The sequence below is a fragment of the Canis lupus genome, chromosome 15, assembly GCF_003254725.2.
Source record: "Canis lupus dingo isolate Sandy chromosome 15, ASM325472v2, whole genome shotgun sequence".
NCBI lineage: Eukaryota > Metazoa > Chordata > Mammalia > Carnivora > Canidae > Canis > Canis lupus.
The window spans coordinates 36,253,087-36,267,404 of record NC_064257.1 but is presented as its reverse complement, the minus strand read 5'-3'; the positions used below and the strand labels follow the sequence as shown (position 1 = coordinate 36,267,404).

At 37.2% G+C, this 14,318-nt stretch overlaps 1 protein-coding gene and 1 long non-coding RNA gene across 15 annotated transcripts in view; one reads left to right on the top strand and one right to left on the bottom strand.

Moving 5' to 3' along the window:
- LOC112654410 (uncharacterized) overlaps positions 1-14,318 on the top strand; it is a 48,452-nt gene that overhangs the window by 9,262 nt on the left and 24,872 nt on the right. For both annotated transcript variants that reach the window (XR_003133017.3, XR_004805243.2), the window contains exon 4: positions 5,520-5,691. This is a non-coding gene — a long non-coding RNA (uncharacterized LOC112654410). The remainder of the gene's footprint in view (positions 1-5,519; positions 5,692-14,318) is intronic.
- CFAP54 (cilia and flagella associated protein 54) overlaps positions 1-14,318 on the bottom strand; it is a 291,046-nt gene that overhangs the window by 271,992 nt on the left and 4,736 nt on the right. For all 13 annotated transcript variants that reach the window (XR_003133016.3, XR_003133013.3, XR_003133014.3 and 10 more), the window contains exons 2-4: positions 10,208-10,313; positions 7,370-7,513; positions 2,895-3,066 (exon numbers count right to left, since the gene is read on the bottom strand). Coding sequence is in view for 9 of the 13 variants with exons in the window: in XM_025438907.3 (XP_025294692.3) it covers positions 2,895-3,066; positions 7,370-7,513; positions 10,208-10,313 (422 nt within the window). In the remaining 4 variants the exon portion in view is untranslated. The remainder of the gene's footprint in view (positions 1-2,894; positions 3,067-7,369; positions 7,514-10,207; positions 10,314-14,318) is intronic.

The following is a 14,318-nucleotide window of genomic DNA, read 5'->3' as shown; positions in this document are numbered from 1 at the left end:
GGCATTAGTTATTTCACATAAGATTTACTGAGGAAGAAACCACTTGGCTAGTAACAGCTCAAATCCAGTGTTCTTACCTCAACTAGGCTTCATTGACCTCTGCTCTTAATCTTTAAAAATGAAATTGTCTGTGTTTCTTTATTTTAAAAGTCACCAAGTAAGGATACCCACAGCAAACTCATGCCTCCCTGCAGAACACGTGATTCAGGTGTTAGCCAGGAGTCTGTATAAACATGTCAGTAATGGGAACTGGGGAATTTCAGAAGACCTCAGAAGACTGCCCTCAAGAATGACAAGGGCCCTCTGTATTTTTAAAATAAGATTTAACCTTTCCAGACCTAGTATGCCCTAACTATACCTGAATCCTCCTTTGATGGTTCAAATTTCCACAGCAGAAGCCTGATAGAGAGTAAATGACATAAAATGGAACACAGACTAAATCTTTACAATCTCAGGATGTCTCTGAAAATTTGTTTTATTTTTAACCAAATCCCTAATACGGAGTTTATTGCCTTGTGTGTGACTCCTTTTTATCCAAGATGGCCACCACCAAAATAATCCGGCTATGTGAGGGTTGAAATGAGTCAGGATTGGGTTGGTTGTGAAGTAAGGTATTATGCAATAGTCACACATCCAGTTTGAGTTTGCAAAAGAACCAAAATCAGTTAACTATCTTAAGAAACCAAGAGTGTGTATGTGTAATAGTCAATTAAAAGTAAAGAGAATCAGTATTAATGTCTAATAGAAAAGGTAAATGTATTTTGATAAACTGACTGCAGGCCAATTTATTTTTCTTTACTTTAACTCCAAACTTTTAAAACTACAAGGTTTTTGCACTTGTTAATCCCCCAGTTGGAATGCCCATCCCTCCAAATATCCAGACGTCTCAGTCGGGTGTTTACTCAAATGTCATCTCAGTGACGCCTTCCCTGACCATTGTTTAAAATAGCAGCCCCCCCCCCAAAAAAATAGCAGCCCAGCCCCAACCCAACCTCTGCTCTCCCTATCCCCTTCTTAGCTTTGTTTTTCTCCATAGTACTCATCACTACCTGGCACACCATTTAATTTTGATTTGTTTATCATCTCCCTGAAGCATTATGTAAGCATGAGGACAGAGTTTTTGTCTATTGTCCACTCCTACTCCTATGTCCCTAGCACTTAGAACAATGTCTGGTACTTAATAACTTTGAGGTGAGTTCATTAAAACAGGGACACTAATTAGCAAAACTAAGTATATGTATCTCCCACAACCCAGCAATCCTAATCCTGGACATAAATCCCGGAAAACTCTAACACAGGTTTGTAAAAGGACGTGTGCAAGGATATTCACTGCAGAATTATTTGTGCAACTATAGAGGTAGGGCAAACCAGGTGCCCACCTTGAAGGCTGTAGGGATATCTGGAATACAATTCAACAGGCAGAATTTAATGAACTAGATTTACATATAGGAACCTGGTTTGGCTCCAAAACTATGTTATTGAGTGAAAAAATATTTAGGAAACAGAACAAAATCCAGAGCATGATACCATATGTATATAAAAAAGCACACACCAAATAAAGGCATCTAGAAGACACAGAAATTGTTGTTTTGTTTTGTTTTTAGAATATTAGGATTATTTGCATGTGATCTTAAAAAGACTGCAGACAAGGAATTACATTGCATCATTTCCACCTCTCGAGTAGGACCCAACCCTCAGGCCCACCACTCTGTCTTGAGCACAGAACCTCTGGTCCTGCTCAGTCCCTGCCAGGATATGTAAACAACTCAGGGGGAAGGAAGGTAATAGCTATTCAGGGAATCACAGATCTTCTTGAAGACCATCAGGCACAAAAGCTTAACAGTCACTGGACTGAAAATTTCTTCCAAAATCGGACTCATCTCTGGCAGCAAATGTAAGGTCCAGTTTCAATCAAAATGTCAAAAAAAAAAATTATTTGGGGAGGAAGAAGAAGGAAAAGGCTAGGAAACATACTTTCAGTTGCCATGGATGAGGAAAAATCCAATACATTTTCTTTTAAGTGATTTTGCCCTGGTCTTACACACATAGAATACACTGTCATTTTTCTTTTAAGAAATTATCCAGAGATCAATAAAGCAGGTGACTGACGGTAACTTTAAAAATAATTTAAATTGAATTTAAATGGTAACTCCTTAAAGAGAAAAGCAGATGCTATATTTTGATAGATAAGACTCTTTACCAAGACCAATATAATGTATATATGTGTATCTATACAATGTAGATATGTATATAAATCCACTATACACACACATACACATACATTCTCAGAGCTCCTCACTCAAAAGCAAGTAGGAGAAGGTTGATATGTAGAAAGCAATAGTCACGGGACTAGGTATTTGAGCAAAAGACCAATAAATGGATGATGCTTAGAACTAATCTAACCTGCAGTGGTCCTTTGATCCTTCTCCATTTATATTTACTTATTAACCATGGCCCCCACTTCTATACACCTGAAACTGACTATCCCCACAGCCTCTGACCCTCCCTTGAGCAGAAAATTCAAAGACATGCTTTTTAAGTCCCTGCTTATAAGGATAAACTAAAATGCAACAAAAATATAAAAAGACAAAAACAAAAACTTCATAATCATCACCATTTTAATATATTATAAGAAATTTTTTAGAATTTGGATACATAATTTTTTGTCGTTTTTATTTTTATTTAAATTCTAGTTAACATATAGTATAATATTAGTTTCAGGAGTAGAATTTAGTGATTCATCACTTATATATAACACCCAGTGCTCAAAACAAGGGCCCTCCTTAATATCCATCGCCCATTTAACCAAGTTAACCAATCAAATTATGATCAAATTTGGCATTTAAATAACTTTCTGAAAGTCATGATAAAAAATAGAAGACATTGACATATACCATTGAAGATAATCCAGCAAAGATGCTCCTGGGGCAAAGCCACCTGCATGATGAGTCTTAAAGAGGACAAAATATGCAGACACTGGGTCACAGAATCTTTATTCTGCAGGTTCACATCATTGTCACAGACCAGCTCATAGTTGCAAATATTTTTGCCACTTAAAGCATGAAACTGAAACACAGGGAAAATATAAATAGGAATATAAATAAGGTTTATGCAACTTAGAAAAGTATTTCTTAAAATGTGAAACAGCAAAACAGAAATGATTCTGCTTAAATAAATTATATAGTACTATAGACTGAATGTTTGAATTCTTCCCCCCTCCACACACACACACACATTTTCTACACTGAAACCTAACACCTAGCGTGATGGTATTTGGATAATGGGGTCTTTCGGGAGAGGCTGTCACAAAGGTGGAGCTTTCATGAACAGGATTAGTACCCTTATAAAAGAGACCCCAAGGAGCTCCCTACTGCCTTCTGCCTTATGAGGACGCAGAGAGAAGACAGACATCCATGAATCAGGAAGTGGGCCCTCACCAGACACCAAATCTTCTAGCACCTTAACGTAGTGGTTGCCAGCCTCCAGAACTAAGAGAAATAAATGTTATATAAATAAATAAATAAATAAATAAATAAATAAATAAATAAATAATAAATAAATAAATAAATAAATAAATAAATAAATAAATGTATGTATGTTATTTAGACCATCCAGTCTATGAATTTTTGTTATAACAGCCTTCAAGGACTAAGACATATGGAAAGAAATGTGGTAAAACAAGTTTCTTCAAAGCTTCCATTTAGTCAAGCTTACTTGTCCTTAGTCATAAAAACTTCAAAAGTCAAAAAAGGTACAAAATTCTATTTCCAAGAACATAGAATTGAATCACATTTTGTGATTCTTCACAGCATTTTAACTTATTAATTTGGATGCAACTGTTACCATTTACACAATTCATTCAGCAATTGTTTGTTGCGTACCTCTATTTGCCTCTTAAAGCAACAGGGACTCAAGGTCGAAGACATGGTTCCTGCTCTTGGCAGAAGGAAAAGCATTCTAGGCACATGCAATGTTAGGAATGCTTAAAGTGGTTGCTGTGGTCACTGAATTGAAAGTCTTTTATAAGGTTGGGTTAAAAAGCTTAAAATAAAGAGATTAGGCATGCCTGGCTGGCTCAGTTAGAAGAGCATTCAATTTTTGATCTTGGGAGTTTATGAGTTTGAGCCCCATGTTGGGTGTAGAAATTACTACAAAAAAATAAATAAACTTTGGGGCACCTGGCTGGCTCAGATGGTGAAGCATGCCACTCTTGATCTCAGGGCCATTGAGTTTGAGCCCCACGTTGGTGTAGAGATTACTTAAAAATAAAATCTTCAAAAAAAAAAAAAAAAAGAGCAATTAAGCTATTAAGGTAGTCCCTGGTCAGAACATGGAGTGTATTCCACATCATTCCAAGGAATATGGACTTTAGCCAAAAGGCAGTGGAATAAAATGATTTGATTTATAGTTTAGAAGTTTAGAAGTTAATCCTGACAAATTGTGCAAGATAAAAAGCAGAGGATGGGGCACAAAGCTACAAGCAGAGAGGCTAGGAAAAATCAAAGGCCTTTGAGGTAGTCCAGAGATAACACAGTCCTGACATGGGTGCTGGGATCAGGGATGAAGAGAAAGTGATTGATTGATTGATTGATTTGAGAGCACGCATGTTCACAGTGGGGTGGGGGAGGGGCAGAAAGAGAGGGAGAGAGAATCCCAAGCAGAACCCCAAGTGCAGAGCCTGACATAGGGTTTGATCCCAGGACTGGAGACCAAGACTGCAGCCAGAACAGAGTCAGATGCCCAACTGACTACATCACCCAGACACCCCAAAAAAAGGAAAGATTTAAGTTTTGTCTCAAGATTTAAGTTTTATCTGACTCAATAGGATTTAATATTTTTTTAAGATTTTATTTTTTTGAGAGAGAGAGAAAGTGAATGAGAGAGAAAAAAACATGAGTGGGGGGAGGGGCAAAAAGAGAAGCTGACTCCTCCCTCATCAGGGAGCCCAATGCAAGGCTCTGATCCCAGGATCCTGGGATCACGACCTTAGCAAAAGGTGGATGCTTAACCAACGGAGCCACTCAGGTGCCCAAGATTCAAGAGGATTTAGATGTGGGAGGTAAGAGAGAGAAAACAGTATACAGTGATTTCCTCCTTGGGGGAGTGGCTCGTGCCAATTATGGAGGAAGAGGAATGAGTTAAGTTTAGGATATGTGGAGTTTGAGATGTTCATGACATAAATCTCAGAAGAGAGATTTTGGCTAGAGAATCATCACTACTGCTAAACGTGTGGAAGTGCACACACAATAATACAAATGGGCCTTCCTCTACCACATGAGATTTCCCACTAGGATACATATATACTATTTCTAGCCATTATATAACTAGTTTCACAGAAAAAAAGAGATTTATTGACTGCATGTACATGTTGGAATAGTTATCTTCAAAATGTTCTCTCTCTTAGAAGCCAATAGTGAAACCTCATATTTTTTGAGTGTCAAGCCCTATTCTAACTCTTTTATTATCTCGCCAAACCTAATACAATTCTTTGAGTTCTTATTGTTATTTCTGTTTTACAGATGAGGAAACTAAAACACAAAGAAATTACATAACTTCTCCAGGATCCCATCATTAGGAAGTGCACAGCAGATCTTTGAACCCAGGCAGGCTGGCTCTAGAGACTAAATTCTTACCAACCCCACCATAATGCCTCCCTACAGTACATACAAGGGGGATCATTAAAGAACATGAGTAAGTATCTTTGCACAAAAATATCTTGACAGTAAATTTTACATTATTATTGCTTCATCTATGATTTTTATGTATTTAACTCCAAAATCTATTTCTCTAACAAAATTTCTCAAGACCTCTAAGTTTATTGTCCAGCTCTTACTGGACTACATTTTCAATCCATTCATTCTCTTACTCACTTATTTTTATAGACATTTATTGAGAAACAGTGTGCCAGAACCTCAAACTTAGCATGTAAGAAAAAAAAAAAACCAAAGTCTTCACAGATTTCTCATGCCTTTCATGACGGTCCTCCTGGCACACTCTTCCATTGGCTTCATTGCTTTCCCATCTGCCTCTAGTCTTTGTCCTTCTAATCTATTAGTAGTGTTTCTAGATTAATCATTCTGACTATATCACTTTATTTATTCATTCATTTTGTAAAGCTTTATTGAGTATGTATTACATACCCGGCACTGTTCTAGGCACTAGAGGTCAAAGATTAGAGCAGTCCCTGTCCTCGTGAAGCTCAAATTCTAGAAGCGGAGGCAGGCAATAAAAACATAAACAAATAAAAGTGTATCTGGTGATAATAAGTAATATAAAGAAAAATAAATCATGAAGTGCAAGAGACCTGAAGGAAGTAAGAGATGAACCACACAGATATCTAGGATATGAGCTTTCTAGAAGGAGCTCACCAGTACACTGGTATTAAACCAAGAGGCTGGGTGGAAGCAGAATCACGTAATAGTACAAGAGAAAAAGACGGGACCCTGGACCGGGGTGGTAGAGAAGGAGCCTTAAAAAGTCTAAACTCCTAAGCTTTTCATCCAGTACTCCTCCCAGCGGGGTGCCAATTTACATTGCCTAGTATTCTTATTCATGTACTTATGGTACAGCCAAATTGAACTGCTCAAAGTGCTCCAAACATGCCTTGAGATTTAAACCACTATTAAACTGTATATTGTTTCTGAAATCTTGAATAATCACCAAGTTCGGAATAACATAGTTTTGGAATCAGACTGATTAGGGCTCAAACACCAACTCTGCCCATTGCTTTAAGTGGGCTGGATTTCTTAGTCCCTGTTTCCACATCTGTAAAAGAGGCATTGCAGTACCCACCTTCTGGGACTGTAATGAAGCTACAAGGAGACAATTCATATAATGCATACAGAAGAGTACCGAGCACCTGGCAACCACTCAACCTGTGTATCAATGGTAGCAATCAACATAACAATAATATTGGTTATATTAGGAAAAAAGCATGACATTTTTTGTATTAAAAGATCTATGTTTGATCTCCTGAGCCACTAGTTAACTAACTGTGCCCTTAGCTTTCTTTTTCTCTTTTGTAAAATGAGGATAATAATAATATCTAATTCATAAAGTTACCGAGGATCAAATATGTTTTCCAAAGCACTTTGTAAACTAAAAGCACTCTACAAATATCAGTCATTATAATGATAATAATCATCTGCTGGAAGAATGAGTGATTATTGTGACACAATCTCCAAAATCTTTACAAAGTTTAATAAGTACACTTTCTTATCCATAACTAAGAACATTTATTAAGTAACTTATAGCACACAAACAAATGCCATGCTGAGCAAATGAAAGACATTTAGAAGCTGTCAACTAAAGAATGCATCACATGGCTAATCATAAATGGTAGCTAAAATAGCTACTGCTTTCATCTTACTGTATGTGCAGCAGCTTGGTCTCCAAAGCCTTTTGGAAAAAAAGCAGTTTTGAACTGATTCACATCTGCTTTATTCTCATCAAAGCTGATACTGAACTGCTGAAGATATCTTCCATAGCATTGTAAAAGGGCCAGTTTATATTCCTGGAGGAAATAAAAAGAGAACTTGATGAAAGTTTCAAAGTATCATTTTGCTTATCATTATTAAAATTTGGTAATATTCATATTATTCTTAATAGTATCAATGCCGATTATTACTATAACACTCTTACTACCACCACTACCTTATTACTACCGTTATCACTAGCATTTCTAAACACATATTATGTGAAGACATGCACTGGGTATTTCATGTACACAATTACATTAATCCCCTCCCAACAAGCCTATTGTGAAATAAGGCCATCACAATCTCAAGGAGGAGAATATTTACCAGGGTGTGAATAATGATGATATAAAAATGAGAATATTCACCAGGGTGTGTGCAGTAATATCTATCTATATATACTCAAAATCCAAAAAATTCAACATCACTGTGTCATGGTAATCCACCTACTCAGAGAGGCAGATGAGTTGCATAACTGGCCTTGCCTCTCTGACACATCCTAAGTTCCAAAAGAGAAAAGAAAGGAGGTGAGGGGGGGTGGGGAGATGAGCAAAGGAAGGAGAAAAGGAGGAAGGAGGGAGAGAAAGAGAAAGGAAGGAAGGAAGAGAGAGGAGAGGCAAGGAAACATGCTCACTCTCTTCTGTCAACAGTCTCTGAAGCTGCATCAGGACAAATTTTTAAAAGTCTGAGCTACTGTTATAGTTAGGATTCTTGTTAGTCCTAATTCATGCTTCTTTTTTTTTTTTTTAAGATTTTATTTATTTATTCATGAGGGACATAGAGAGGCAGAGACATAGGCAGAGGGAGAAGCAGGCTCCCTGCAGGGAGCCCAATGCAGGACTCTAGCCCAGGACCCCAGGATCATGCCCTATGCTGAAGGCAGACGCTCAACTACTGAGCCACCCAGTAACCCCCCAAGTCATGCTTCTGTTTCCATAACAAAATTAAGGCTCATTTCTACAGCACACAGGGCACAGTTGACCTGGAGTTTCAGGGCAGGGTTGATGAGCAGGGTTGTGGATATGAGTCAACTGCACACCTTCATCAGCTTCCTCCCCTACAACTGTCTCCAGGAAAAGCAACTATTCTAGGTGTCTACTACCAGCAGAGTTACCTAGCCCGATAGGAGGGATACACAAACTTTTGTTTCTATTTCAATTGACTTGTTACTCTTCACTAATTCTGAATCTTTGCCTTTCTAACTTAATTCATATAATGAATTCAAAACTAGGTTCAAAACAGGACTATTCCAACAAAATGATCTTTACTGGAATTAAATAAAAATAAAGAGATTCTAGAACCAAAGTCACAACTCAAGTTCATTTTCAGGATTCTAAATACCTTTATCAGCCCACTATTCTCATCATTGAAAAGTAGATAAAAATGTTTTGCTTACTCCTTTAAGTAAATTTTACAATACCCTATCTGGGCCTTTCTATCTGAAATATTCTGAATCCTTAAATATCACCAACTTCTAACATGTTCTTCCATCCTCTCTCCACCAATATCCACTCCACTCACCTAAATACTCCATAAACAACACCAAACTGTGGTGTATATCACCAGCTTCTTACATTTAGGAGAAGCATAAAAGCAGAGGGAACACTCTTCTAATGTTTGTCAAAACAGTGATTACACTTTACATGAATATAGCTCACAGGTTGGATTTTGTCCATCAGTTTGTTTGCTTTCTATAGTTATCCTTTGGAGAAACTTTTTAGTCTACAGTTTTCCTTTATTTTTAACTTCCTAAGAACCACGGTCCAATTACATGAAGCTAAGCTGATGCTCTAATTTTGGCAGCAGACAATAGATTGTCTTCATCATAAAATTTCCTCCACATCTCATCCTCCATTTGCTAAATTTCCCTTTCACCAAAAAATAAATAAATAAAAATTTAAAAATTCAAGTCCAGAAAATAGAAATGGAGGAGGAGAACAAAGCTGAAAAAACTGAAGCTCAAGAAAACATTGAAAATACTTTAAGAACACTTTGGATAAAAAAAAAAAAAAAAACTTTTGGTCCAAGGATTCTAGATGTGTCAAACAATCATCCTTGGAAAGTTTGGGGCCTATACCAGAGCCTAAAGGGAAAATGTACATTATCATTAACTAAAAACCCAGCTATGGTGTGGTCTTACCGAACCAAGTCCACAGCAATTCAAGACCCAGGCATTGATAGGAACCAGAAATTGGGCACAAGCTCAGTTTGGAACTCAGTGCTAAGCAAGAAACAGGGCATGCAAGGAATAACTGCTATAATTACATATAGCAAAACATTAAGGAGCTGAAAATCATTAAAACAGGGCACTGGAAACCAGACAACATAGCAGCAAGGCAAGGAACCATGAAAGTTGTCACTGGGCAAGGTCAGCCATGTGAAAAATAACAGGAAGTGGTGTCTGGGCTCCTTTGTATGAAGTAGGAACATGATGACTCAGCATTTCCTGTTGGACACCTACCACACCCTGGTTAACTAGGGGCTGTGTGCCTGCCCAACCCCAGCCAGCTATCTTTCTATTCGGGAATCTCTCACCTCTGGAGAATCTCAACTACAAAATTAAAAAACAAACACTTTTTTGGTTACTGTGCCTCATTAAAATTTGTAGCATTCATTCATATTTTTCCAAGAAAAAAAATCAAATAATGTAAAACAGGAATCGTATCAAACTAAATAATAATAATTACCCAAGTAAGTTTCATTTAGGCCCTTTTTACTCCAGAGGCACTTACTTTCATTTCACAAAGGCTATCTCCAACCTTCAGAAGCTTTTCATTGTAATAGGCAGCTGGCAGCCGGGGGGCATATTTGGTCCAGATATTAAACAAAGAGGTGGCACTGTAAAAATCATAAAATAAAATCTTATTTTCAAAGTCAGCAGGAAACCTCAATTAATTACTAACAATCCTTAAAAAGTTATTTTGTACTGTCTTTCCAATGTGCCTTACTGTTAATGTCTAATTATTACTAAATAGTTAAAATAATTGCTTCCTTTATTCTATGCACTGATTGAAGCTCTTTAAAAAAAAAAAATTATTCATTTGAAAGAGAGAGTGGGGAGAGAGCACAAGCAGAAGGGGCAGAGGGAGAAGCAGACTCCCCGCTGAGCAGGAAGCCTGAGGCAGGGCTTCATCCCAGGACTCTGGGATCATGACCTAAGCCAAAGGCAGATGCTTAACAGACTAAGCCACCCAGGCGCCCCTGATCCAAGCTCTTTATATGCATTTTTTAAAACAGATTTTGCTTTCTTTTTTTTTTTTTTTTTTAATTATTTATGGTAGTCACAGAGAGAGAGAGAGAGAGAGAAGAGAGAGGCAGAGACATAGGCAGAGGGAGAAGCAAGCTCCATGCACCGGGAGCCCGACGTGGGATCCGATCCCGGGTCTCCAGGATCGCGCCCTGGGCCAAAGGCAGGCGCTAAACCGCTGCGCCACCCAGGGATCCCCAGATTTTGCTTTCTAAAGTAGTTTCAGGTTCATAGAAAAATTGAGCAAAAGTTATGCAGTATCCCCATACACTGCATGTCCCACACATATGCACAGCCTTCCAACCCACCACCTCCCCCCAGTTACCAACATCCTCCACCATAGTGGTATATTTGTTACAACTCATGAATCTACATTGACACATCATTATCACCCAACATCTACAGTTTATTTTACGGTTTAGTATTAGCAGTTATACATCCTCTGGGTCTGGAAAAATGTATAATGATGTGTATCCATCATTATACTATCACACAGAATAGTTCCACTGCCCTAAAAATCTTCTGTGCTCTGCCTATGTATGCATCACTCTCTCCCTCCCAGAACCCCAGGCAACCACTGAGCTTTTTATTATCCCTACAGTTTTGCCTGTTTCAAAATGCCATTTGGTTGGAACCATACAACATGTAGCCTTTTCAAACTAGCTTCTTTCACTTAGTAATACACATTTAATATTCCCTCATATTTTTTATGGCTTGATAGCTCATCTCATTTTAATGCTAAATAATATTCCATTGTCTAGATATACCACATTTTATTCATCCATTCACTTACTTAAGGGTATCTTTTTTGCTTTCAAGTTGTGGCAATCGGAATAAAGCTGCTATACACATCCATGGGCAGATTTTTGTATGGACATAAGTTTTCAATTCCTTCGGGTAAATACCAAAAAGCCTGATTGCTGGATTGTATGGTAAGAGTATGCTTAGTTTTGTAAGAAACCACCAAACTATCTTCCAAAGTGGCTGTACCACTTTGCATTCCCACTAGCAATGAATGCAGAGTCCCTGTTGCTCCACATCCTCCCCAGCATTGGGTGATGTCAGTGTTCTGGATTTTGGCCATTCTAATAGGTGTGTAGTGGTATCTCATTGTTTTAATTTTCATCTTCCTGATAATATATATTTTGGGGAGCATCTTTTCATATGTTTATTTGCCACTTGTATTATCTTCTTTGATGAAATGTCTGTTAAAGTCTTTGATCCATTTTTTAAGTCAAGTTGTTTGTTTTTTTATTAATTGAGTTTTTAAGAGTTGTTCATATATTTTGGATAACAGTCCTTTATCAGATGTCCTGGAGAAATACTTTCTCCCAGTCTGTGGCTTGTCTTTTCATTTTCTTGATGGTGTGTTTCACAAACCAAAGATTTTTAATTTTAATGAAGTCTTGCTTATCAACTCTTTCCTCATGGACTGTGGCTTTGGTGTTCTATCAACAAAGTCATTGTCAAACCCAAAGTCATCTAGATTTCTTCGGTTATCTTTCAGGAGTTCCATAGAATTTTACATTTAGGTTTGTGATCAATTTTGAGTTAATCTTTGTGAAAGGTATAAAGTATGTGCTAAGATTCAATTTTTGCATGTGGATGTCCAGTTTTCCCAGCACCATTTTTAAGAAGACTATCTTTGCTCTATCGTATTGCCTTTGCTCTTCTGTCAAAGAATCAATTGATTACATGTATATATGTCTATTTCTTGGCTCTCTGTTCTGTCTCAATGATGTATATTTTCATTCTTTCACTGATGCCACACTGTCTTGATTACTGTAGCTTTAGAGGAAGTCTTGATTGAAGTCAAGCTGTATCAGTCTTACAAATTTGTTCTCCTCCAAATTTGGAGAACTGGATTGGCTGTTCTGGGTCTTTTGCCACATGCGTTTTTGTTTTCATTTCATTCCACAACAACCTTCAGATAGGTAATATCAATATCCCAGGTATATAGTTGATAAAACTGAAGCTCATTATATCCACGATCTTAACTAGTATTATCACTATACTTGCCTGTCCTCTGGAATGTAAACTATCTGAGGGCAAGGACTTTGACTATGTTATTCATTGCCCAGCCTCAAGAGTAGTGAATATCTAGTATATATATGTCCTCAACAATTATTTGTTGAAAGAAAAAATGAATAAATGACTAGGAAAAAAATTCCTTGTTCTTAGTAAGAGTTCAAGGATTTCACTATCGAGTCAGTCCATTAGGGTTCTATTTCTTTTCACCATGTAAACCAAAATAAAACATATAGTATTCTCAAAATGGTTTCTAATTAGTTTCAAAGGGTAGCAGATTACTGCTTATTTTGTTCATTCATTTAGTTAACATTAATCCTTCCCACTCTCTCAGAAATTACAAATGCCTCTAGGAAAAATCCAAATTTTCCTTAACAGTTTTTGAATCCTATCTCATAAATTTCTAGATGAGGACAGCGCTGTGTACTAAATGAATATGTGTCCTCATGAAATTCTTATGTTGAAGTCCTCGCCCATGGTGAGGCTGTATTTGGAAAAAGGTGCTCTGAGGAAGTAATTAAGGTTCAATAATTCAGGTTAAATAAGGTCATAAGGGTGGGGCCCTGGTCTGATAGCATTAACACCCATCTAAGAACACTAGAGAATTTGCTTTCTCTCCTTCTTTGTACTTGCTCAGAGGCAAGGTTATATGAAGACAAAGTGGTCTTCTGCAAGCCAGGAAGAGCGCGGACACCAGAAACTGACCTTGCAAGACCTTAACCTGGGACTTCTAGTCTCCAGAACTGTGAGAAAATAAATGTCTGTTGTTTAAGCCACCCAAACTATGGTGTTCTGTTATGGCAGCCCAAACTAATTTGTAATTACTAATTAGTAATTAATAGCCCAAATTGACTAATACAGGTTGGAATGTAAACTTAGGGACTGAAGATGGCTCAAGTACTTATGATATATATGTTTAGATCTTATCAGAACAACCTCAACAGAAACATGTCAATTAATTCAAATAATTAAGTGACAGTGATTGATTACAAGGGAGAGGTAGGGGACAGGATATTCTTGCCTTCTTCAACTGATAAATAATATTTTGGCGGGCAGCCTGGGTGGTTCAGCAGTTTAGCGCCGCCTTCAGTCCAGGGTGCGATCCTGGAGACCTGGGATTGAGTCCCTGCATGGAGCCTGCTTCTCCCTCTGCCTGTATCTCTGCCTCTCTCTCTCTCTCTCTCTCTCTCTCTCTCTCTGTGTGTCTCTCATGAATAAATAAATAAAATCTTTAAAAAATATATTTTGGAAATATATGTATATACTTGTATATATGTGAAAATATATACATGTACCAAATACAGCCATAGAAGTTTTAAAAGGAAGAGATTTTTTTTTAACTTTTCACTTTCATTTGCTGCTTCATGAAATGTCACAGTATTAGAATAAATACAATGGATCCCAAAAGTCAGCTAGAATTCTTAAATTATGTAGATGAAAGACTTAATGCTTTCCAACCTTAAAGATGAGATAATGATGACTATGTTTATTACTCATAAAAGAAAAATACCCACTTTGTTAAATCAATCAAGGTTATATAATAAGATAATTTTTTTAAATGAACTTTA